Source organism: Oratosquilla oratoria, chromosome 3 (genome assembly GCF_046742065.1).
Source record: "Oratosquilla oratoria isolate Oo_2021 chromosome 3, ASM4674206v1, whole genome shotgun sequence".
In the NCBI taxonomy this organism is placed as follows: domain Eukaryota; kingdom Metazoa; phylum Arthropoda; class Malacostraca; order Stomatopoda; family Squillidae; genus Oratosquilla; species Oratosquilla oratoria.
Genome location: NC_134779.1, coordinates 37,064,919 through 37,089,189, shown reverse-complemented (window position 1 = coordinate 37,089,189; position 24,271 = coordinate 37,064,919). Strand labels below are relative to the sequence as shown.

At 41.5% G+C, this 24,271-nt stretch overlaps 1 protein-coding gene across 3 annotated transcripts in view; it reads left to right on the top strand.

The window, feature by feature from the left end:
* Positions 1-24,271, top strand: part of LOC143021605 (uncharacterized) — a 477,388-nt gene that overhangs the window by 113,586 nt on the left and 339,531 nt on the right. For all 3 annotated transcript variants that reach the window (XM_076179208.1, XM_076179235.1, XM_076179214.1), the window contains exon 2: positions 5,024-5,152. In XM_076179208.1, coding sequence (XP_076035323.1) covers positions 5,024-5,152 — 129 coding nt within the window. The remainder of the gene's footprint in view (positions 1-5,023; positions 5,153-24,271) is intronic.

Sequence of the window (24,271 nt, the reverse complement as noted above, 5' to 3'; positions counted from 1 at the left end):
TGACACTGACACATACACACACACACACACACACACACACACACACACACACACACACACCAAGTACAAGAAAAATATATAACAAAACTTGAAAGAATACAAAGAGCAATAACAAAATTGGCACCAACACTCTCAGAACTATCATATGAAGAGAGACTAGCAAAACTTGAGCTACAGACATTAGAGCAAAGAAGAGAGAAAAGAGACTTGATAACTATTTATAGAATCATGAAAGGCATAGAAACTCTTGATAGAGAGGATCTAATAAAATGGGATAGTAGAAATACAAGAGGACACGGGAAGAAAATCAAGAAAGAGTTATAGAAGAGATCTGAAAAAGAATAGCTTTCCCCACAGAGTAATAGACATTTGGAACAAGTTAGATGAGAAAGTGGTGTGTGCAAAAACAATACATGAATTTAAAAAGTCTAGATAGAATGAGATATGAAGACGGGGCACTACGAGCATAGCCCCCCTTCCCGTAAAATACTAGGTGAACACACATACACACACACACACACACACACACACACACACATATATATATATATATATATATATATATATATATATATACATATGCATATATATATATATGTATATATGTATATATATATATATATATATATGTATATATGTGTATATGTATATATATATACATATATAATATGTGTGTGTGTGATTCACATTGGTTTCATCATGATCTTTGGATTACGTGCTGGACTCGTGATCGACAGGTATTTCCCTCCTGGAAGAGAGCTCAGAGCTCATATACATGACCGATCTATTGGTAATGATGTGACCTTACACGCACACACACACCCAACTCCCCGCCAACGGGAGTTGGAGTAACGGCTCACAGCGCAGCGGTACTGAAATTACCTCAGCCGTGGGCGGGACTCGAACCCGGACCGTCGTAGTGGTAGCCAGGAACTCAACCACTGCGCCACGTTGTGTGTGTTCATGTGATGTTTCTTTACAAAATTCTCTTATCTTGGGAAATTTTTTCCGTTTTCTTTTCTATATGTCCATTTAACCATTTAAAATAGAAAAAATTACACAATGGGAAAATATAAAATTTCCGAGGATATTGTAAATTAAAAAGTGCAAGGGATAAATAAAGTTTATATAGTCACTCCCTAAACAAATCGAAGAAAACTTTGTAACAGACAGATCTGATTGGACAAAAACAAAAAACAACGAGAAAATTTCCCATTTCCCCCCCATTTTAACCTTTACTAACCAATTATTCGTCTTCTCTTTTATTTTCCGCATTTTCTATGAAGACCATCTTATTCAAATGAAGAAAAAATATCGTAACTTTTTTTAAGAAATGTAATTAAAAATAAGTTATAATAAATAAACAATAGATGAACTGAACATGAACAAGTTATCTAACGACAGCTGGTGGTACAGGTGGAAGGAAGGGATGGGGGTGTCAAGTAGAATGGGGGGAATGGGGGAGAGTGTTGGGGGATGGGGGGAATGTCTTTCCACACTTAAGGATAGGATCGTTTTGCCGACTTTACTATCTCCTTTTTTTCGCCGATTTTTCGAAACAATTAAGTTTGTATTGTAATTCTCGTCGTCGTTTTCTTTTTCTTCTTTCCCATCTTCTTCCATTTCTTCATCTTTTTCTTCTTCCAGTTCTTCTTCCTCTTTTTTCTTTTCCTTTCTTGTTCTTCTTCTTCTTTCTCTTTTTCTTCTTGTTGTATTTCTTTTTCTTCCGCATCTTTTTTCCTTTTTCATCCTTTTTCTTCTTCTTCTTCCTCTTCTTCATTTTCTCCGTTTTCTTTAATTTGTAAGAATTCTCCTTCTCTTGGCCTCGTGTATTACACTTATCTTCATACAATTTCCACTCCCTCTTCCCACCTCCTCCTCCTTCTTCTTCTTCTCTTCAACCTTCTTCTCCTCTTCATCCTCCTCTTCCTCCTCCTATTCCTACACCCTCCTCCTACTTCTTTTCTTCTTCCTTATTTTTTTGTCTTCCTCCTTTTCGCCTTCCTCCTACTCTTCATCCTTCTCTTCCTTCTCATTTGCCTCCTTCGCCTCTTCCTCCTCCTCTTCCTACTCATCCGCTCCCTCTTCCTCCTCCTCCTCCTCACTGTTTTCGTCCACTTCCTCTTCCTTTTCCTATTCTTCTTCATCCTCCCCGTTCTCCTCTCCTGTTTCTTCTCACTCTCCTCCACCCTCCTCCTCTACTTTTTTCATCTTCCTCTCCTCCTCCCCCTACTTCATCTCCTCCCTCCTCTCCTCCTTCTCCTCCTTCGTCTCCACCTTCATCGCCTACTTCTCTTCCTCTTACTAGTTCTACTTTTCCTTCACTTCCACTTCCCCCTCCTCTTCCTCTCTCCTCTTCCTCCTCCTCTCTCGTCTTCTTCTTCCTCCTCCTCCTCCTCCTCCTTCTCCTCCTCCTCCTGTTTTCATTCCCTTTCACCTTCAGTTATGATTTTTTTTCGATCGTAATTTTTATATTTTTTCCACCTTTACTATATTTGAAAGAGAATTTTTGGGTCAGTTTTTGAATATATACCTTTTTCGTCATTTTGCTGCGCGCTCTCTCTTAGTCTGTTATTTTTGCGTATTTTCAAAAGTCCTTTAGCAAAATATTCTTTTTGTTTTGGCGGACATTCGGGCCGCCATGATGGTTTCGGGACAAAAATGTATTTATTCCGTTTTCTTTCATAATCATTTCCCGTTTTTTGTGACATTGTTCCACGTCTTTATATTGTCCGGATTTTTTCTCTTTCTATATTTCTTCATATTCTCGAAGTTTATTTTATATATTGAAATTATTATTTTCTTATTTATTCCTTATGTTTTTATTTTTTACGGAATTCGCAAGAGTGCCCGGACAGACGGATTTCTGCATTTATTTATTTATTTGTTTATTTATTTATTCATTCATTTATTTATTGCTAGCATAACAAATCCAGCTTTTCCACCGTGTTGTTAAGATTTTATGATAATATTTTTTACTTCAATGATTGAAATGTACACACACACACACACACACACATATATATATATATATATATATATATATATATATATATATGTGTGTGTGTGTGTGTGTGTGTGTGTGTGTGTGTGTGTGTGCGTACGTGTGTATAATATATATATATATATATATATAATGTGTGTATATATATATATATATAATTTATATATATATATATATATATATATATATATATATATATATAATATTGGAAGTATGCTATTAATAATGCATGCGTTGTTAAAGTCAACAGCTGAGATAGCATTATTCTGTTTATAGAATTTCTTTTCTATGTTACGCACCAATGTTCGGTCGTTTGGATGCAGATTTCTGAGTAGAGTACTGAAGTCCATGGTGTGTTCCTCTAGACGTCTTTCGGCCCTAACTGGCCATCTTCAGACAACACCTCCTGAAGATAGCCAGTTAGGGCCGGAAAACGTCTAGAGGAAAGCACCATGGACTTCAGTACTCTACTCAGAAATCTGCATCCAGACGACCGCACATTGGTGCGTAACATAGAAAAGAAATTCTATAAACGGAATAATGCTATCTCAGCTGTTGACTTTAACAACGCATGTATATATGTATATTATATATATATAATATATATATATATATATGTATATATATACATATACATATATATAATATTTATATATATATATATACTGTATATATATTATATATATATATATATATATATATATATATATATATATATATATATATATATATAACAGCATTATGTTTAATCCAGCGTCGTGTATATTTGGAATGAAACAGAAACTGTCATATCTTGGTGTCTCCTGGCCACAAAATGGCGTCAGTTCTTCGCCTCAGTTATTGTCGAGATGACCTCAAGAGTCATTAACGCCACACCCACCGAGCCGACACTTTCTCTCTTTCTCTCTCTCTCTCTCTCTCTCGCTCTATCTCTCCCCCTCTCTCCTCTCTCATTCGCTTTCTCTCTTCCTCTCTCCTCTCTCATTCGCTTTCTCTCTCGCTCTCTTCCTCTCTCTCTTTCTTCTCTTTCGCCCTCTTTCTCTTTCGCTCTCTCCCCTTCTCCTTCCGTCCCCCTCTCTCCCCTCTCTCTCTCTCTCTCTCCTCTCTTTCCCTCTCTTTCCCTCCCCCTCTCTCCCCTCTCTCTCTCTTCTCTCCTCTTTCGCTCTTCCCCCTCTCTTTCTCTCTCACTCTTTCCCCCTCTCTTTCCCTCCCCCTCTCTCCTCTCTCTACTCTCTTCTCTTGCGCTCTCTCTCTCTCTTTCGCTCTATCCCCCTCTCTTTCCCTCTCCCTTCTCTCCACTCTCTTTTCTCTTCTCTTTCGCTCTCTCTCTCTCTTTCTTTCTCGCTCCCTCCCCCTCTCTTTCCCTCCCCCCTCTCTCTTCTCTTCTCTCCTCTTTCACTCTCTGTCTTACGTTCTCTCCCCCTCTCTTTCCCTCCCCCTCTCTCCTCTCTCTCTTTCTCCTCTCTTCTCTTTCGCTCTCTCTCTCTCATTCTGATGGTACATCTTTTCCTGTTTCTTTTATACGGTCAGTTTATGTTTATATCAAGATCTAAGGAACAACAGGTCTAACCACTTCCGACCGAATTTCGAGGGAGTTGGCGCAGCGGGCCCGTGAACGTCACCTGGCTGTTCAAAGTGGGGTTGGCGGGTCCTATAGCTGTCAATTGAGGCTGGTGGGTCGTTCGGGTATGTTGTTGCCTTCGCTCGCACCGCTCCACGTAATTAGTTATATTCTGACAAATATTATATAAAATATATATATATAAATATATATAAAATATTATAGTTCCTGTCTATATATATGAATATATAATATATATGATATATAATATATATATATATATATATATATAAATTATTATAGTTCCTGTCTTCCTTGGCGTTTCACTGTTTTCTTCAGTGTTTCACAAAGAGAAAACGGACCCAGCCTAATGACGTCAGAAGCTGCGCACAAAAATTCAAACGGTCTGACCTGTTTATTTATATTTTGGTTTATATTTTGTGTCTTTCCCCCTGCAGGTGACGCCGACTCCACCTTCGACGACCTCATCGGGAGGCCTCGGCCACCAGGTGCTGCCACCTGCCACCTTGCCCAGCACGGTGTCGCACCTTCAGTTCTCAATACCCAACTTCAGATCGGATCTTCAGGTATTTCGGCTTCCCGTTTTTCGTCATCTCCCCCTTTTTCGTGTAACCGTTCTCCGCTGTTTCTTCCGTTTTCTTCATTTTTTTTTTTTTTTTTTTTTTTTTTACCTTTAGGGTTCCGTAAGTTGTAAAAGAAAGAATGAGGGAAGATGAGTGTTTGTATAAAAAAGAGAGAGAGAGAGAGGAAGGCGATTTTTGTGAAAACGAGAGAGTAAAAGGGAGAAATGGCAGAGAGGAAGACTTGAACATCATGAAAGCGGTGATTACAAAAGATAAAAAAAAAATGAGAGGAAGTTGAGGAGACTAGGAGAAGGAGGAAGAGGAGGAGAAAGAGAAGGAGGAAGAGAATAGGAAGTTGAGGGTACGAGGATGAGGAGGAGGAGAAGGAAGCGAAGGAGGAAGAGAATGGGAAATTGAGGGGACGAGGAAGAAGAAGAGGAGGAGGAGGAACAGAGAGAGACCTTATCACACACGCGACATCGTTTTCAGACTGTTCTATGGTCGCCCGGCGCCTTGTCATCAGAAGAAAATGGGGTGTATGTGCACTTCGAAATTGCATGAAGAAAACGACGTAGATCAGAAATGCTTTTTTTTTTTTTTTTTTTTTTTTTTTTTTTTTTATTAGAAAAGACGGCAACACACGTGAACGGACGGACAGACGACGAATATACAGTGCGGAGGTAACTTCGAAGTCAGTGTAACTTCCCACGCAGGTGCCGGAACTGAGATTAGGCGAAATATACCAGAAACAGTCAGGATTTTTATTCTATTTTGTTTTATTTCATCTTATCTATTATATATATATATATATATATATATATATATATATATATATATATATATATATATATATATACATTAATTTTTGTAGGGATTGATAAGTATACGCTTAGACACCATCCAGAATTTGTTAGGCTATAAAGATAAACTCACTGGTAGGCCCAGCTTTGTAAGTTACGACAAGCCGGTTGTGTTTTTTGTTTTTTCGTTTTGTTTTTCGCCTTTATGCCTGGTCAGGGCTGTCGAGAATCGAACTCACGACCACCCTGATCAAAAGATCGACCTAGTTCCCGCGCGGTTCCAACATGAGGGACATTTGCTTTACGAGTTTATCAGAAGTTGAACATACAAAGAAATGAAGGATTAGATAAACTTCGTTATATCAACATACTTCCTCAGTTCCTATTTACATCTTTTCATCACGGAAATTAAAGTAGAAATGACGAGAGAGTGACAGCTGGCTGCGTGTTGGGGATTTGCAAATTGTAGTGACTTGCATTTGTGGGAAATTGAATGTCAACATGGCAGCATTTGACAGGCTACGAAAACATTACATCGACATGTACATAAATAATTAAATTATTTGTTTACCACTGTTTTAATTGAATGACACATTTCTATTGTTTGAATTTTATCTATTTGTTTATTTTTAGGATACACTTGGCTTTTCTTCCCTTTGTAAATTAATTCAACAATCTAGTCCTACCCGCTTTGTGACGTCACAAGATTTCTTCCGTTTTCTTTGATTGCGTGAGTTTGAATCGTTGTTATTGTTGTTTTGATTTGGCTTTGGTCCATTTTCCACACATTTTATACACTTGATGGCGTGTGGAAAATAATTTTATTTTTCATTATTAATTATAATTCAACACCCATTATTCCTACGCGATTTCCATTAAAAAAAATTATCCACTTTCCTCCATTACCATTGTACAACGATTCATCTCACACATTCTCCCAAAAACGTACGAAAAAGCCTGCGAGCCAATGTAAACATGATTATTTTCATGTTATTTTCCCCTGCATGTTCTTCCTATGTTCTCCTCCGTTCAGTACAATTTCCATGACAACCAGGTTGATGAAGTTGATGTTCTTCTTTCTCGTATTGATCTCCAATTCGTTTTAGTGCACTGCGTGGGGATTTGCTCGTCTGCTAAAGAGGGGAACATGACAAGTACATGCTATGTCAGTACACGATAATCCTAACTTTATTTTGAGGTAAATATATATTCTTGAAAAGCACTCCAGAAGAAATAATTTTTTTTATTAATGCTACATGCAATCGTGATAACTACAAATTTTATCAGTGAAAAATGTCAGAAACTAATACGAGTTTATTTTATATATATATATATATATATATATATATATATATATATATATATATATATATATTTATATATATATATATATATATTATATTATCTTAATTAATTTATCTTTATTTATCTATTTGCCAATCTATGTTGTATATATTTATGCTTGTATATCTATTTTCATTATCTATTTTAACTGTTTATTTACCTATTTGTTGATTGATTGATTTATCAATTTATTAGTTCATCAATTTATTTATTCGTCTTATTTGTATTTATATATTTATTCACTTATCTATTTTTTGCGTCGTCACAACCCGCCTAGCGGGTTAGGATCGTCGTTACTCGCGGCGCAGTTCGAGGGGATGGTGGTTCTAACCCTGCCACCGGCGAGTTGGACCAAGGGCATGGTTCATTAAATTCCACGCCACAAATTCTTCTGTAAGGGGTTCCGTCCTAGCCTCCTGATAGTGGTGGGGGGAGTTTGTGACGTTAAACCAAAGAAATAATTCAATTTGTCAGCCAGCCAACCACATCAAAACTTCCTCCATTGTGTATATCACTTCCAGGTTTTTTTTTTTTTTTTGTCATTCCCGTTTTTTTTATCGAAGAAAACGGTCTGTCATTAAAACTTCAACCCTGTCCTATCGTGGGGTGTTCCTTAACAGAATAAAATCGCCTGCTGGCAGTCAGAAAAATCACGATGTGGAAAATTAAAAAAGAAAAAAATAGTTTATGTAAATTTGGAGCTTTGCCGCATTCTGGTCGGGGTGAAGATCATATTAGATTGTTGTCTCCCAAAAACACATAAGCATTCTTTTCATCTATTTACCCGAAATATTTTGTTCTCCATATATTCTCTAATACATGTGTCTCGTTTTCTCTCTATATGTAAATATCTCCCCTCTATCTCTCCTCTCTCTCATCTCTCTCTCTTTCTCTCATCTCTACCTCTCTCTCCCCACTCTCTCCTCTCTCTATCTCTCTCATCTCCTGTATATCTCTCTTCTCTCTCTCTCCTTTTTCGTCTCTCTCTCTCCTTTCTCGTCTCTCTCTCTCTCTCTCTCTCTCTCTCTCTCTCTCTCATTTTTTTTTTTTTTTTTTTTTTTTTTTTTTTTTTTAAGTGGTGGTGATAGTGGTGGAGATGGTGTTAGCCCCATGTGCAGTCACGTCCCCGCCTCACCCAATGTAAACACCATCGGCCGTGCACTGTAAACACCATTGTCCCTTCACTGTAAACATCGCAACCTGATCACTGTAAATACAGTGACGTAGCTGCTGGCTGACTCTAGGTGTGACGTAGTCTGTTGTTGTTGTTATGGACCAATTGGTCAGCGTTTCTGTCCACCAGAAGGTCGTGGCGTCACACTAGGCTAGCATGCTATTTGCTTTTGCTACTTCGTTTAAGTAGAAATTACCTTGGTTACAATATCCTAGATTTCTTTAAGAACATCTCAAGAATGTGTCTAACATTCGTATTCTAGGTTTAACTTCTCTTAATTCGTCATTCAGCTTTTCACTATATGAACGCAATAGTAATTTTACATTTGGAAATTTCAAAAACAAAAGATCGTAACCAAAGTCGTTACAAAAAGCAAGTAGCAAAAGCAAGTAGCATGTTAGCGAGAAATGCCTAGTGAGCCTCCACACTTAGGTTTCACGTGATGCAGGGTACCAACGTTTCGGTCGTTGTTGATATCGTCAGGGGATTTTTTTTTTTTTTTTTTTTTTTTCTGTAAGTTTGAAAATACCGTACAGGTGTCATTAATACAAGATGTCCCCAAAATGTATTCACTCTTGTAAAATGGTCATCAGTTTGAACATTTGCGAACACGCAGGGGGACTAGACTGGAGGGAGAAAGACCACATTTTCATTTTATTTCAAAGAGCGAATATTTATTAATTTATTTTATCTTATTTCTATTTTATTTTATTTCATTCTATTATTATTATTTTTAAGGGAGAGAGAGAAATCCTATGTAATACAGGCAGACTACGGGCAGCTACACAGTGCAGTCGTTACGTCACACGCGTACAGTCGACAGGAAAAGTATTGTTTCGGATTTGGAAAGACTGTGTGGCACCGGGAGTACGTGTACAGTTCTCCTCACTTCCGCCGCAGACAAAAATTAGGTTTTGGGGTTACGGTGTTCACTTCTCACACTGAAGCAAATTAAAAAATAAACTAGATAAATAAATAAATAAATAAATAAATAAAGGGGGAGTGGGGTGGGTGGGGATGACATGGGTAGGAGTGAAATTATGCTTTTGACTGGCTACCTCCCTTGTAAAGGGGAAAAATCCTTTGGTATACATATGTGTGTATATATATATATATATATATATATATATATATATATATATATATGTGTGTGTGTGTGTGTGTGTGTATCAACCACAATTCACTTTAATTCTAAGCCATCAACATCGAGACACTCGAGGAGGCATCCATGCAAAAATTAAAACGTGGTTCAGCCAAGGACTCGAACCTGCACTATCATGTAACAAGTGATAGTGACATATATATGTAGCAAGGTCACGCCTTGAAGCTTCGTTTTCTGTAGAATTCACGTACCATTAGTAATTTTCTGTATTAATATTGTCACCCTGCTAAAATTTGCATTATGGAAATATAACATTATTAATACTGTTACATATTTCATATCTGTGTGTAAATATCTGTAAGCATTAGTACTATTATTCTGTAAATATTAAATTGTAATTTATAAACCAAATTATTCGTGGTGATAATGTAATGTATATCCTTCTTGTATAAATATTTATGTCCCGCTGCCAAGATAGCAGCTTTATTCAGCTATACCACGCATTTTAATTCCAATAAACAGTCCCGAGAAAATTGCAGTTTCCTTAATTCCACCCTTCCTCTCGGTGAAGTATACCCTTCACCAACTGTTGTAACATAACGCTATATATGTGTGTGTGTGTGTGTGTGTGTGTGTGTGTGTGTGTGTGTGAGTGCGCAGCCCTCCACATCACTGTAACAGCCCCATATGATAAAAGTTTAGCCAATTACGCCAATCTAGATCAATACTCCTCTTCCTCATGGCGGAATAAACCGTTCCTCACGCCCTGGAGGATAGAACCGCTGGTGAAGTAGTCCTTAACAACAAGAAGGACGACCGCAACACGATACCAAGTCCTCTGTAAGGGGCACCGTCCTAGCCTCCCGATAGGGGGTGGGAAGTTTGTGACACTAAAAAAAATATATATATAAGATAAGGTCAATGACGAACCCCGGATGACCCCAGTTAACCTAGGTCGAGGAAGTGACGTCACAAGCATGGTGGTTGAATGTGACCTGGATTTCGTGCGAACTCGAACATCCGTCAGAGAGACTCGAACCGTCTCCACTGTCAGTAAGGACAAGGGTACAGGACGTGGGAAGGAATGAAAAGAATATAATAATAATTGTTGTCAGGGCTAGCTAGTGAGGTCAAGGCGCTTACAAATTGAAAGGAGACAGGATCTCACCAACACACCCGACCCATCCTACCTCATAGATCTATCCTCATCCTCTCACGCTCTCACTTTCACTCTCACTCTTCCTTCGTACATTTGTTAGCCTCTTCTTCATATTCGCTCTCTTCTCTCTCCCCTCTCTCCCCCCCCCCTCTCTCTCTTTCTCCCTCTTATCCTATCTTCCCCTGTCCCTCTCCCCACTTTCCCCCTTCAAGCTTTCTCCTCTCTCTCTCTCTCTCTCTCTCTCTCTCTCTCTCTCTCTCTCTCTCTCTCTCTCTCTCTCTCTCTCTCTCTCTCTCTCTCTCTCATTCTCTCTCTCTCTCTTTCCTTCCCTCCCTCCTTCCCTCTCCCTCCCCCATTTTCCTCTTCACCCATTACCCTTTCCCCTTTTACCTTCCTCTTCCTTTCCCATCTGCTACACCCTTCTGCACCTTAATCTTCCTCCTCCCCATCTCCTCCTCGACGTCCCTCACTCTTCTCCCACCTCTCTAACTTCTGAGCACCTTACAATTTGTATACTTGTTTCTCTGACCCCTACTTGCCTGCTTGCCTGCCTGCTTGCATCAGTTATGTATGTATGTGTGCATATGTATGCTTGTGCACGTACGCTTCCAGAGGGTTTGGCCATGTGGATCACAGTACGACACGTCTGTTCAGTGTACGTACACTTGCATACATGTACGTGTGCGTACCTACATGTACGTGGCAAACAGGTGTACATGTGCGTATGTACACGTAGTCTAGGGTCTCGCGTGTCAGGTGTGTGTGTGTGTGTGTGTGTGTGTGTGTGTGTGTGTGTGTGATTCTTGTCTGTCTCTGTCTGTCTGGGTCAATGAGTGGGAGAGGAGCATGTCCACCTTTGCGAGATGAGTGGAGGGCTGGGTGATAATGACACCGATTCTCCTCCTCCTCCTCCTCCTCCTCCTCCTCCCCCTCCTCCTCCTCCTCCTCTTCCTCCTCTTCCTCCTCCGCTTCCTCCTCCTCTTACTCCTCCTCTTCGTTCTTGTCCTCTGCCTGGCCCTCGTCTCCTCTATTTCATTCTCTTCTTCCTCTTCCTCTCCCTCCTCCTTCTCCTCTTCCTCTCCCTCCTTCTCCTCCTCTCCCTCCTCCTTCTCCTCTTCTCTTCGTTCTAGTCCTCGGCCTAGTCCTCGTCTCCTCTTTCTTTCTTTTCTTTTTCCTCTTCCTTCTCCTCCTCTCCCTCCTCCTTCTCATTCTCATTCTCTTTCTACTCCTCCTCTTCCTCTCCCTCCTCCTCTGCTCTCTCGTCCTCCTCCTCCCCTTCTCTTCTTCGTTCTTGTCCTCGGCCTGGTCATCGTCTTCTCTTTCTCTTCTTCTCCCTCCTCTTGCTCCTTCTCCTCCTCTTCCTCCCTCCTCCTCCTCCTCCTGCTCCTTTTCCCTCATCCTTCTCTTCCTTCTTCTCCTCTTTCTCCTTCCCCTCCTCTTCCTCCTCTGCTTCCTCCTCCTCTCCCTCTTCCTTCCCCTCCTTCTTCTGCTTCTCCTCCTCTTCCTCTTTCTCCATATCCTCCTCTTTTCTCCCGTCTCCTCCCCTATTCTTCCTCCTAGTCCCCCTCTTCCTCCTTCCTTCCTTCCTCTTCCTGTTCCACTTCCTTATCTCCTTCTTCTCTTTCTCCTTTTCTTTCTTCTCCTTCAGCTCTTCATCCTCCTTCTTCCCTCACTCTTCTTCTTACGCCTCCTTCCTCCTCCTTCCTCCTCCTTCTTCCTCCTTCCTTCTTCTTCCTGTACAGACTCCTCCATCTTGTCCATTACCTCTCTCGTAATCGACTTATCTCTCTTGATAGCGTTTGTAGCTTACAACCTCCTTTTCCTCCTCTTCCTACTCTTCCTCTTCCTCCTCATACTCCTCCTCATACTCCTCCTCATACTCCTCATCCTCATCCCTTGTTGTCTTCTTCATCCATCTTCCACGTTTGTCACAATGTTATAACGCTCTATCTCTCTCTCTCTCTCTCTCTCTCTCTCTGTCTCTTACACACACACACCACTACGGTGGTCCGGGTTCGAACCCCGCCCAGGGTTGAAATAATTTCAGTATCGCTGCTCTGCGAGTCGTTACTCCAACTCTCGTGGGCGGGGAGTTGGGGGTCTGTGTGTGTGTCTGAGGTCACATCATTACCCATAGATCGGTCGTATATGAGCTCTGAGCTCTCTTCCAGGAGGGAAATAACTGTCGATCACGAGTCCAACACGTGATCACACACACACTGCATATGACTCGGTAACTGTTAAGAAATCTTAGAGAATTCTTTATTGCATCACTTCTCACTATTTACCATAGTGATACAAATACATCTTTCATTGTTGTTGTTGTATTAATACAATTCTGTTTACAGAAAGATCACTTTGGCTCTAGGGGAGTCATTACATAAAGAAACGTGACGGGTTCTCAACAAGGAAGGATAATTATCTTTTACATATTTTCTATCTACTTAAGGTCATCTTCTTTTGACCCCGTAAGAGAGAGAGAGAGAGAGAGGGAAAGAAAGAGAGAGAGAAAGAGAGATAGGGGTGAGAAGAGAGAAGGGAGATAGAGAGAGAGGGGTGGGAGAGAGACAAAGAAAGAGAGAGAGAAAGAGGCGGGGGTGGGAAGAGATAGAGAGAGAGAGAAACAGGAAGTGGGGGAGAGAGGGGAAAGAGAGAAAGAGATAGAGAGAGAAAGAAACAGGAGGTGGGGGAGAGAGAGGAAAGAGAGGAGATATAGATAGAGGAAGTGAGAGAGAAAGAGAAAGAAACCGGAGGTGGGGAGAGGAAAGAGAGAAGAAGATAGAGAGAGAGAGAGAAGAAGTGAGAGAGAGGGAGAGGGAGGAAGTGAGAGAGAAATATAGAGATACAGGGGTGGGAGAGAGAGAGAAAGAGCCGGGGTGAGAAGAGAGAGAGAAAGAGACAGGAGGTGGGAGAGAAAGAGAGAGGAAAGAGAGGAGCAAGATAGAGAGAGAGGAAGTGAGAGAAGGGAGATAGAGAGAGGTAGAGAGGAAGTGAGAGAGAGAGAAATATAGAGAGATACAGGGGTAGGAGAGAGAGAGGGGGGGTGGAGAATTCATCGGGTCACGGTGTGCTCGGATTTCTCACCAAGGCTTCACTACGCTACTCTAGTGTTCGGATAATGGCGATATTCGGATAACTGCTGCTCGGATAATGACGATGTTCGTATACGGGAGAGAGAGGATTACATGAGAAGTGTTTACGAACTACGAAGACAAGAGATATGACCGTTATACACTACAGCAACATCATGTTCGGATAATGACGAAATTCGGATAACGGTTCGGATAAGAGAGGAATTAAATAAAAACTGTTGACGAACTATTTAAATCGAAATAAATCACTGTTATGCAACATTGTATCAATAGTGGAGCCCCAAATTCTGTAGCTGAATTCGTAGAATACCTTACGTAGATGTAGACGTAGAATGTTTGATATTTAAAGTAGATAAAAGTTAAAATATTTGACTAAGAATTGAAGGCGTCTTGGAGATTTGTGTCGCTAGGAGAAGCGGCCTGGAGACTGAATCTTGGAGATACTGAAAGATACGAAGCTTTATCTCTAACCGGGTCTAGTATGACTGCAGACGCAGAAGGCCCGCTGGAGGTGGACCTCGAGAAAGTGGATTGAGGATGAGGAAGTTTTTTTTTTCCGAGAGCGTAGAAGGGCCTATAGAGCTAATGGAAAAAAAAAAAAAAAAAAAGTATTTAATCTCTTCTTCCTCCTCCACTTCCTCCTCCTCTTCCTCCACCTTCTCATTCTCCTCATCCTCATGCTCCTCCACTTTTTCATGCTCCATATTCTCCTCTCTACTCCTCATTCTTTTCCACCACCTCCTCCTCCTCCTCCCTCTTCCTCCTCGTCGATTCCCCCTCCGACGCCACCTCCTCCCCCTCAACTTTCACACTTCCTCCTTCTCTAACTTTACCTCTTCCTCTTCCTCTACCATTTTTTCAACTCCTCCTCCTCCTCACCCTCCTTCTCCTTCACTTCCTCCTCTTTTTCTTACATTTCTATCTCGTCGTTCTCCTTCTCGTCCTCCTTGTTCTTCTTCTTTCTATTCTTCCTCCTTTTGCTCCAGATTCTAATAGTACTAGTGTCATCATCGTTCGCGTCGTCGTCGTCACCATCATCGTTATCATCATCATCATCATCATCATCATCATCATCGCCATCATCATCATCATCATCCTTATCATCATCGCCATCATCATCATCGCCATCATCATCATCATCATCATCATCATCATCATCATCGCCATCATCATCATCATCATCATCGCCATCATCATCACCATCATCACCATTGCCATCATCATCGCCATCATCATCATCATCATCATCATCATCATCATCATCATCATCATCTTCGCCATCATCATCATTATCATCATCATCATCGCCATCATCATCGCCATTATCATCATCATCATCGCCATCATCATCGCCATTATCATCATCATCATCATCATCATCATCATCATCATCATCATCATCGCCATCATCATCATCATCTTCATCATCATCATCGCCATCATCATCATCATCATCATCATCATCATCGCCATCATCATCATCATCATCATCATCATCACCACCACCACCATTTTTTCCTTTTCCCCTGTCCTCACCTTCCCCTTTCCTTTCTCTTCCCTTTATTCCATCTCTCGTGTCCCCCTCCCTTTCCCTACCTACCCTCTCCTCGCCTGCCCTTTCTCCCCTTCTTCTCTCCTACTCTCCCCTCCCCTCCCCTCGTTACTTCTCCCCTCCTCTCCCCTCTCCTCACTTCCGTCTCCTCTCCCTCCTCCTCCACCTCCTCTCTTCCCTTTCCCCTTCCCTATAGTATAATTTTTTCCCATCCTTATCTCCCTCTCCCCCTCCCCTCCTCATCCTCCTGTAATATAACATTTTTGTCTCCTTTCTTATCTCTCTCCCTAATATCTCCACCCCCACCCCCTTTCCCTAAAGACTTTACCGCTCCCCCACCTCCCTCCCCCCTCCCACTTTCCTCCCAACTCTCAGACACCGTCCTCCTCCTTTCCTCCTCTCTGCACTCCTTCCCTTCCATTTTCTTTCCTTCCCTTTCCTTCCCTTTCCTTCATTTCTCTTTCCTCCCTTTGTAACACACGCACATACATACACACACGCACACATTATCTATCTACCTGTCTCTATTTCTCTATCTCAGTCTCTGTATCCATCTCTCTCTCTCTCTCTCTCTCTCTATATATATATATATATATATATATATATATATATATATATATATATAATTTTATATATATATATATATATATCCTGTATCTATCTATCTATCTATCTGTCTCTCCTCTCTTCCTCTCTCTCCACCTTTCCTCCCTCTTTAAGGTATCCCTCACCTCTCCCTATCCCTCTTCTTCTCCCACTCTCTCCCATTTCCTCCCTCCTCTGTTCCCTGTGTGACACTACCTCCCTCTTTTTTCTTTTTTCCTCTCCATTCCCATTTTCACTCGTTTTCCTCCCCGTTCCCGTTTTCTGTCGTTTTTCCTCCCCTTTCCCATTTTCTCCCACTGTCCCTTTCCCCATTTACCTTGACGCCATTTATTTTACCTCTCGTTTACTTTGATTTTCCCTCTGCGTTCTCTCCCCTTTCATCTGCCTCTTTTATTTTTTGACATATTTTTCTTCTCCTCCCCCTCTCTCCCTCTCCGTTCTCTCTCCCTCTCCCTCTCTCTCCCTCTCTCTCTTTTTCTCTCCTTCACTCCCTCTCCCCCTTTCCCTCCCTCCCCTCCCCCGTGCCCTCCTTTCCGCCCCTTCCCTTCATTGTCAGAAAGTCATGTGGCCTTAAGTCCTATTTACAGTCACCCAAATAAGAGCCGTCTTCGAGTTCCAGAATCCTTCGTCCGTGCAACGGGACTTCTCTCGTTCCTGAACGAACCTTTGTGAAGGTCGTGACATCACTTGCGAGTGCATCGGCAAATGCAAATGTCTCTGGCACGTGTGGCACCAGTTATCCAGTCGACACTCCAGCTGGCTCCAGCTGCCTCCAGATGGCTCCAGCTGTGGTGTGCGTGAGGGTTACATGTACATTCAGTACATTATCAGTACATGGCGATCGTCATTCTCTGTGTGTGTGTGTGCATGTGATTCACCATGGTCTTGGATCACGTGTTGGACTTGTGATCGACAGAGCTCGTATGACCGATCTATGGGTAATACTTTGAACTTACACGCGCACACACCCCCAAGTCCCCGCCCACGAGGGTTGGAGTAACAACCCGCAGCGCAGCGATACTGAAATTATTTCAGCTGTGGGCGGGAGTCGAACCCGGACCGCCGTAGTGGCAAGCGAGAACTCTAACCACCACGCCACGAGGTGTATATATGTGTGTGTGTGTGAGTAATAGACAGTTGGAACAAGTTAGATGAGAAAGTGGTGTGTGCAAAAACAATACATGAATTTAAAAATAGTTTAGATAAAATGAGATATGAAGACGGGACACCACGAGCATAGCTCCCCTTCCCGTAAAATACAACTAGGTAAATACACACACACACACACACTGCTCGACGGCGCGGCGCAGTGGTAGCGTTCGTAACTGCTAACCCAAGGGTCCGAGTTCGAATCCCGCCAAGGACTGAAATAATTTCAGTATCGTTGCGCTGCGAGCCGTTACTCCAACTCTCGATGTGTGTGTGTGTCAGGTCACAGCATCACCTATAGATTGGTCATACATGAGCTCTGAGCTCTCATCCGCGGGGGAGTAGCTGTCGATTACGAGTCCAGCACGTGATCCAAGACCACACACACACACACACACAAATGCACATTTGATCGTTTTCTCTTATCTTCGTCTCTGCTCCAGATGATAGGAGTATATGTGGCTTGGAGAATTCAAGTGGGAGGGGGAGGGGGAGGAGAAGGGGTCAGGTCAGGTCCCTGGGCGCCCGGTCAGATCAGGTCAAAAAAAGCTGACCTAAGTAATGTGTTCACATGTATTCGCACAATAGATATCTCAAGAGTTGATGACTTAGAATATTAAGAACATAAGAATAAAGGAGACTGCAAGGGGCCATATGGCCTACACTTGGTAGTTCCATGTCCAAGACCACCTGTCATCCCCATTTATAAGGTTGTCGAACCGTTTCATAAAACAACCGATAGTTTCAGCGCTCACTACTACATGGTTACTAAGTCTGTTCCATTCGTTGACCACTCTAATAGGAAACCAGTTCTTTCCTATTTTATTTAGAGTTAGACATCCACATATTCCATCCGAGAGTTGACTCCTTGACGTGATGGATCCACTTGAGTAAGTTGAATGTCTGAAAGACTACAAGACCTATGTCGACTGAGGTGAAAATCTCGTACGAAATATGAGACGCGCGGACTCACAGGACCCAAAGCTAACTGGCACGTCCCTGATGGCGAACTGGGAAATTCCTCTTAGATGTGTAGGGTCCCGTCTTAATGACGGTAAGGTCGAGCGAGGTCGTTTGTGACGTGAATTGGCCGTGAATTGGTGGATCCAGTCAGAATGTTGATGCATATAAGATCTACGGGTGTGAGACTTGGAAAGTGACGCAGGCGATGGAAACAAAGCTAAAGACTGCACAGAGGAGAATGGAGAGATCAATGATGGGAATAACGCTGAGAGACCGAAAGAGAGCAAGTTGGGTGAGAGAGCAGACTAGAGTGAAAGATATTGTGGAGGCGGTAAAAGAGAGGAAGTGGAAGAGGGAGACCAGACAGGAGATGGAGAGACGAGATTGAGAAGTTTGCAGGAGAGACGTGGCAGAGGTTGGCGCGGTCGTGTGAATCATGGAATGCTATGAAGGAGGCCTTTGTTCAGCAGTGGACTCAGGATGGTTGATTTGATTGATTGATTGAATGATGTAAGATCAGATCGCTAGAAATAATATTACAAAGAAATACAAAGGAGAAGCAAACAGCAACAGGCCTATTGGTAGTTACGGGCCTGTTTGCGAATAGAATTGGTGCTGTTAGGGACTAATTAACCAGCGTTTCTATCCTAATAGACAATCTCGCATGATATTAGTGATAAACGAATAAAATCGCCTGACGATAGCAAAAGAAAAACATTGTATGATTTATTATATATATATATACACATATATATATACATACATATACTGTAGATATATATATATATATACATATATATATACATATATATATGTGTATATATATATATATATACATTTTTTTTTTTTTTTTTTTTTTTTTTTTTTTTTACCCAAGATGGCGCTTCCAAGCGTATTGGTCTCATTTTTTAAGTCAAATTTGAAGTGAAGGTTAAGGGTCGAATAACTTTGAAACAACACAAAAATAAAGGAAATGTTTTATATAAGTTGTTTATAGAACGCCTACACTCACGATCTTACTGTAAGGAGGATGAGGAGCCTACTACACCAGGAGACGCCGAGTATCGCACAGGAATGCGGGATTCGAACCCGTAGCTTCTCTTTTTTTTTTTTTTTTTTCTAAAGTTCGCGAAGATGCCGAGGGGAGATACTGCCCCGTTTGTCAAAGGCTCTCATAAATAAGCGGTTCTAGATTGGCCCAAAGATGTCGGGGGTTCGAACTTCAGACCAACCTATCAAATGAACGCGAAGATAAGTGACACCAAATTACCGGCCGATATGATGTTGATAATGCTTTTTTTTTTTTTTTTTTTTTTTCTTTTTTTTGCCGAGCGGGGAGAGGCTCGGGTTTCAAAATTTCGAGAAGAACGTAACCAGAAGGTATCCAGAAGCTTTTGAAGTCTGAAGGTCGGCGAGAAATATGTACAGAAAGACTGAACATAAAAATAAATAAATTAATCAATTAATAGATAAATAAATCAAATAAACAATTTTCATAATTTGTGACAATGGTGTCCTTTACATATTTGATTCTGTCTGACGTCAAACGCCTCTCTTGAGCATCTTCCTCCTTGGGGCACTCCACCTCCACCTCCACCTCCTCTTCCACCTCCTCCACCTCTTCCATTCATCTCTTTCTACCTCATCTTCACTCGAGTCTGTTTCGCCTCTTGCAATTACTCTACCTCTTCATCTACCTCTACCTGTTCATCTACCTCTCCATCTACCTCCTACCTCTTCATCTACCTCTCCATCTACCTGTTCATCTACCTCTCATTCTGCCTCTTACCTTGTATTCTCCTTCATTACCCAATCCTTGCCCAAGCTTACCCTAACCCCCTTACCGTGTCTTCTCTCCCTCCCTTGTCTTCTCTTCCCCTCCTCCTCTCCTCCCCAAGACAAGGAGCACACACCAGGAGCCTCTTACCTCTCTCTGAACCCTGCCACCTTTGCCCTGAGAGCATGGATAGCCGTAGTCTTCAATTAACTCTGGAAATCTCAATTTTGAGTGTATATTCACAAAATAGAGGGAAGGGGGTGAAAGTGAGTTTGACAGGTGACAATATTCCCCCAATCCCCCCATCCCCCAATCCCCCCTCCCCCAACCCCCCCTCCTCCATCACACATTATCAGTCAACAACCCCCTCGAGTCCAATCGTCCCCCTCCCTCCCTTCCCCTCCATTCCTCTCCCTCATTCTCTCCTTTATTCCCTTAATTTGTCTTCCTGTCCTCCTTCTTTTCTTCCTTCTTCCTGTTCCTCATCCTCCTTCCGTCCTCCTTACTTCCTTCCTTCCTCCTGGTCTTCTTCCTCGAAGGTGCTGAGTCATTGGTTTGCAACCTGCCTCCACACAGCACTTACAACCTGAATTATCTCAGCCTTATCGCTCTTGATTGCCTTCCCCCCCTTCCTCACTTCCCCCCTTCCCCTCCCTCCCCTTTCCCCTCCTTCCCTCCCCCTTCCCCTCCTTCCCCTCCTTCCCTCCTTCCCCTCCCTCCCTCCTTTCCCTTTTTCCTTCCTTCCCTCCTTCCTCCTTCCCCCTCTCTCCTCCTTACCCCCTTCCCCCCTTCCCTCCTTCCCTTTCTTCGCCATTCCAACCTTCCTCTCCTTCCCTATTCTCCCTCCTCTTCCTCCCCTTCACCTTGCCTTACTTTCCTAATATTTGTTAATGTTATCCTTTTGATCGTAAATATCACATCATCATTATCATCATCATTATCGTCGTCGTTGTCACTATCATTAATGTCATCATCGTAGTCGTCGTCACTATCATCATCATCACCATCATCGCCATCATTGTCCTCGTCGTTTCCTCTTCTGTTCCTCATTGGTGTCTTCCCATTTCCATCTCTTCCGTTTTCTTCCACGCCCATTTTCCTTTTCAGAGGTGTATTCCAGTTTTTTTTTTTTTTTTTTTTTTTTTCCACGGGAAGTTACAGGTGTAAGGCCGAACTGGGGGGAAGGACACGTAATAGATAAGAGAGATAAAAGAAAGAGAGAGAGAGAGAGAGAGAGAGAGAACACGAAGGCTCTATTTTTTCTGCCACAAACAAGCTATACAATGCGCCACTGCATGACTACACTGTGTTGAAGTTTCGTAACAATAAGAGGTAAACACCAGAGTAATAGCTAAATAATTAAATAAATAAAACAATAATTCGACCACAAATAATAAATGATAAATAAATAAATAATAAGTGATAAATAAGTAGACAAGCAAATATGAATGAATTAATGAATAGTTTGAAATTAATGGAGAAATATATAGATGAACGAATGTATAGATATATATAAATACAGATCAATAAATAGATAAATTGGATCTGAATACTGAGGTTGGATATTTCATGAATTTTCATGCATGGCGTATTGGAAATAAACTTAATGAATTGCTGGAATATATTGCAAATTAAATTTCAGGTTGCACACATGCATTGGAAACGGCATTTTAGATTTTACACAAATATATGAAACATGGTTGCCTGCACTAATGACCTTACAAAGAAAACGGGGTGATGGTATTCGCAAACTACGAGGAAGTACCCGAGGCATGTTGGGCAATACCCTAAAATAGTCGGGCAGATACAGGGTGTTCCAAAAGTGTGTAAACATTCTCTGAATGACAATAGATACAGTGTTTATTTGACATAAATTCACATTTAATGAGTTAAATTAAAGAAGGTTAAATTAGGTTTAAGATTTTTTTTTTTTTATCATAACCTTAGTCTGATCCTTACCTATATATGTCCAATATTACAGTTAATGTACTCATTACGTCATAGTGAGAAAGCTACGTCATAGTAAGAAAAATACGTCATAGCGAGAAAGTGCTACGTCATAGTGAGAAAAGGTGACGTCATAGTGAGAAAGCGTTCTCAGGGTGAGAGAAAATGTTACGTCATAGTGAGAAAACGTTACGTCATAATGAGACAACGTTACACTATTGTTAGAAAGTGTTACGTCATAGTGAGAAAGTGTTACGTCATAGTGAGAAAGTGTCACGTAATAGTGAAATAACGTTACGTCATAGTGAGAAAGTGTTACGTCATAGTGAGTAAATGTTACGTCATAGTATGAGTACATTTTTCGGGTTGATTATAATCCTCTGGCACCAACCAGAATCAAGTCATTAAAGAGATGACCTAAGAGGCGGATAATTACCGTTGGCGGACAAGAAGCTCTAGGGCCGCGGTTAACACACACACAGTGGCTGTTTACAGAACGGTATGTGGGGAGGGAGATGGAGGAAGGGGGAGAGGGGATGGGAAGGGGGAGAGAAAGGGGGGCTTTTATGGGTGGGGGGGAATGTGGGGTGGTTGTCTGGTTAGATTGGCTAGGAACGCGGGTGGGGGGAGACGAGTTGATTTCTCTCTCTCTCTCGCTCTCTGTGTTTCTCTCTCTCTCTCTCTCTCTCTCTCTCTCTCTCTCTCTCTCTTTAAGTTTATGTGGATCTGAAACATTTGTGCGATTTGGAATTTAATTTAGAATAAAATATAAAAAATAAATCTGTAAAAGTTGGAGAGAGGGGGACCGAGGTGGATGGAGGGGATGGGTGGGGGAGGGAGTGGGAGGATTGGGAAATGTGTGCCGGGGGGGGGGGGCTTGAGGTTGGGGGTGAGAGCTAAAATGTGCTTTTATCGCCTATTGTTATTTCTGTCTCTTTTTAACCCGTCTTCCTCTCTTTACCGTCCTTTCTCTTCTCCGTCTGTCTGTTTATCTGTCTCTATATAATTATTTGTCTGTCTATCTCTGTTTCAATTTCCATCTATGTCCCCTCCGTGTCTGTCTCTCTCTGTCTCTCTGTTTTTTTTCTATTTGTCTGTCTGTCTGTCTTAATTTCCTTCTATGTCCCCTTCATGTCTGTTTTTATCTTTCTATTTGTCTGTCTATCTGTTTCAATTTCCTTCTCTCTCTCTTTATCAATATATCTGTCTTTCTATCTATTTATCTATATTTCTATCTGTCTCCATTTGCATCTCTGTCCATATCTTTATTTGTCTCCCTCTCTGTCTCTATATCGATATATATATATATATATATATATATATATATATATATATATATATATATATATATATATATATATACATATATTTCTGTCTGTCTCTATTTGCATCTCTATCTCTTTATCTGTCTCACTCCCTCTCTGTCTCTGTATCGATCTATCTCTATTTCTATTTCTATCCATTTCTATCTTTCTCTGGAGTGGAAGCTGAACTTTCCGTAGAGCGTTTGTTGCCACTTCGATTGTTGGGACTTCGATGGAATGCGAACAGAGAGAGAGAACTCGGAACCTCTGAGGACACGAGGAGGAGGAAGAAGAGGAAGAAATGGAGGAAAAGGTGAGCAGCCTACGCCAGGAGGCGCTGTGTAGTAACTGCGGCCGAAACAGTCACCTTTGACCTCTTATGTGCTTGGAGGACTATTAGGGGGGCATGTAACAAACAGTCACTGATGGGAATCGGAGAGGAGTGCGGGATTCGAACCCACAACTAAGCAAAAGGGAGGTGGGATTTTCCCCATTCCGGCAAAGATAAAGAAAAAGAAAGAACGAAAAAAAAGAAAGAAGGGAGGAAAGAAAGAAAGAAAGAACGAGTAAATGAAAAAGAAAGAAGGAATGAACAAGAGAGAGAGAAAGGAAAAGAAAGAAAGAGTGGAGGAACGAGAGAAAGAAAGAAAGACGGAAAGGAAAGAACGGAAGAACGAAATAAAACAAATAAAAGAACGAAAGGGAAGAGATAAAGAAGGACGGGAAAGCGAGGAACCAAACTCTCATAGTTCCCATTTTTGGGTCTGTTTTCTTGCGAGATTCCTGCGTCAATTAGACCCAGCCAGCCAGAGGGGAGGGGTACGTACGGAGATGGAGGACGGGCGAGGACGCTCAAGCGAACAGCCCGGAAGTCGATGAAATAACTCCTCACTCCCTCAATTTACTCCATTGGGAGTATAGATGTCACTGACATACATACATCGCTCATGCGTTGAAAGGCTATTGTTTATTTATTGATTGGATTCTTGATTGTTGATTTGTTTATTTTCTATGTGTTCTAATATTGAGATTAAGTTTGATGTAGCTGCTATAGTGTCGTGTTCTACAGGGATCCATGAAATTGCCCAGCGACAGCCAAAATAAGCAAATAAATAATAAATAAATAAATAAAATGTGATCCTCTATACCTTCT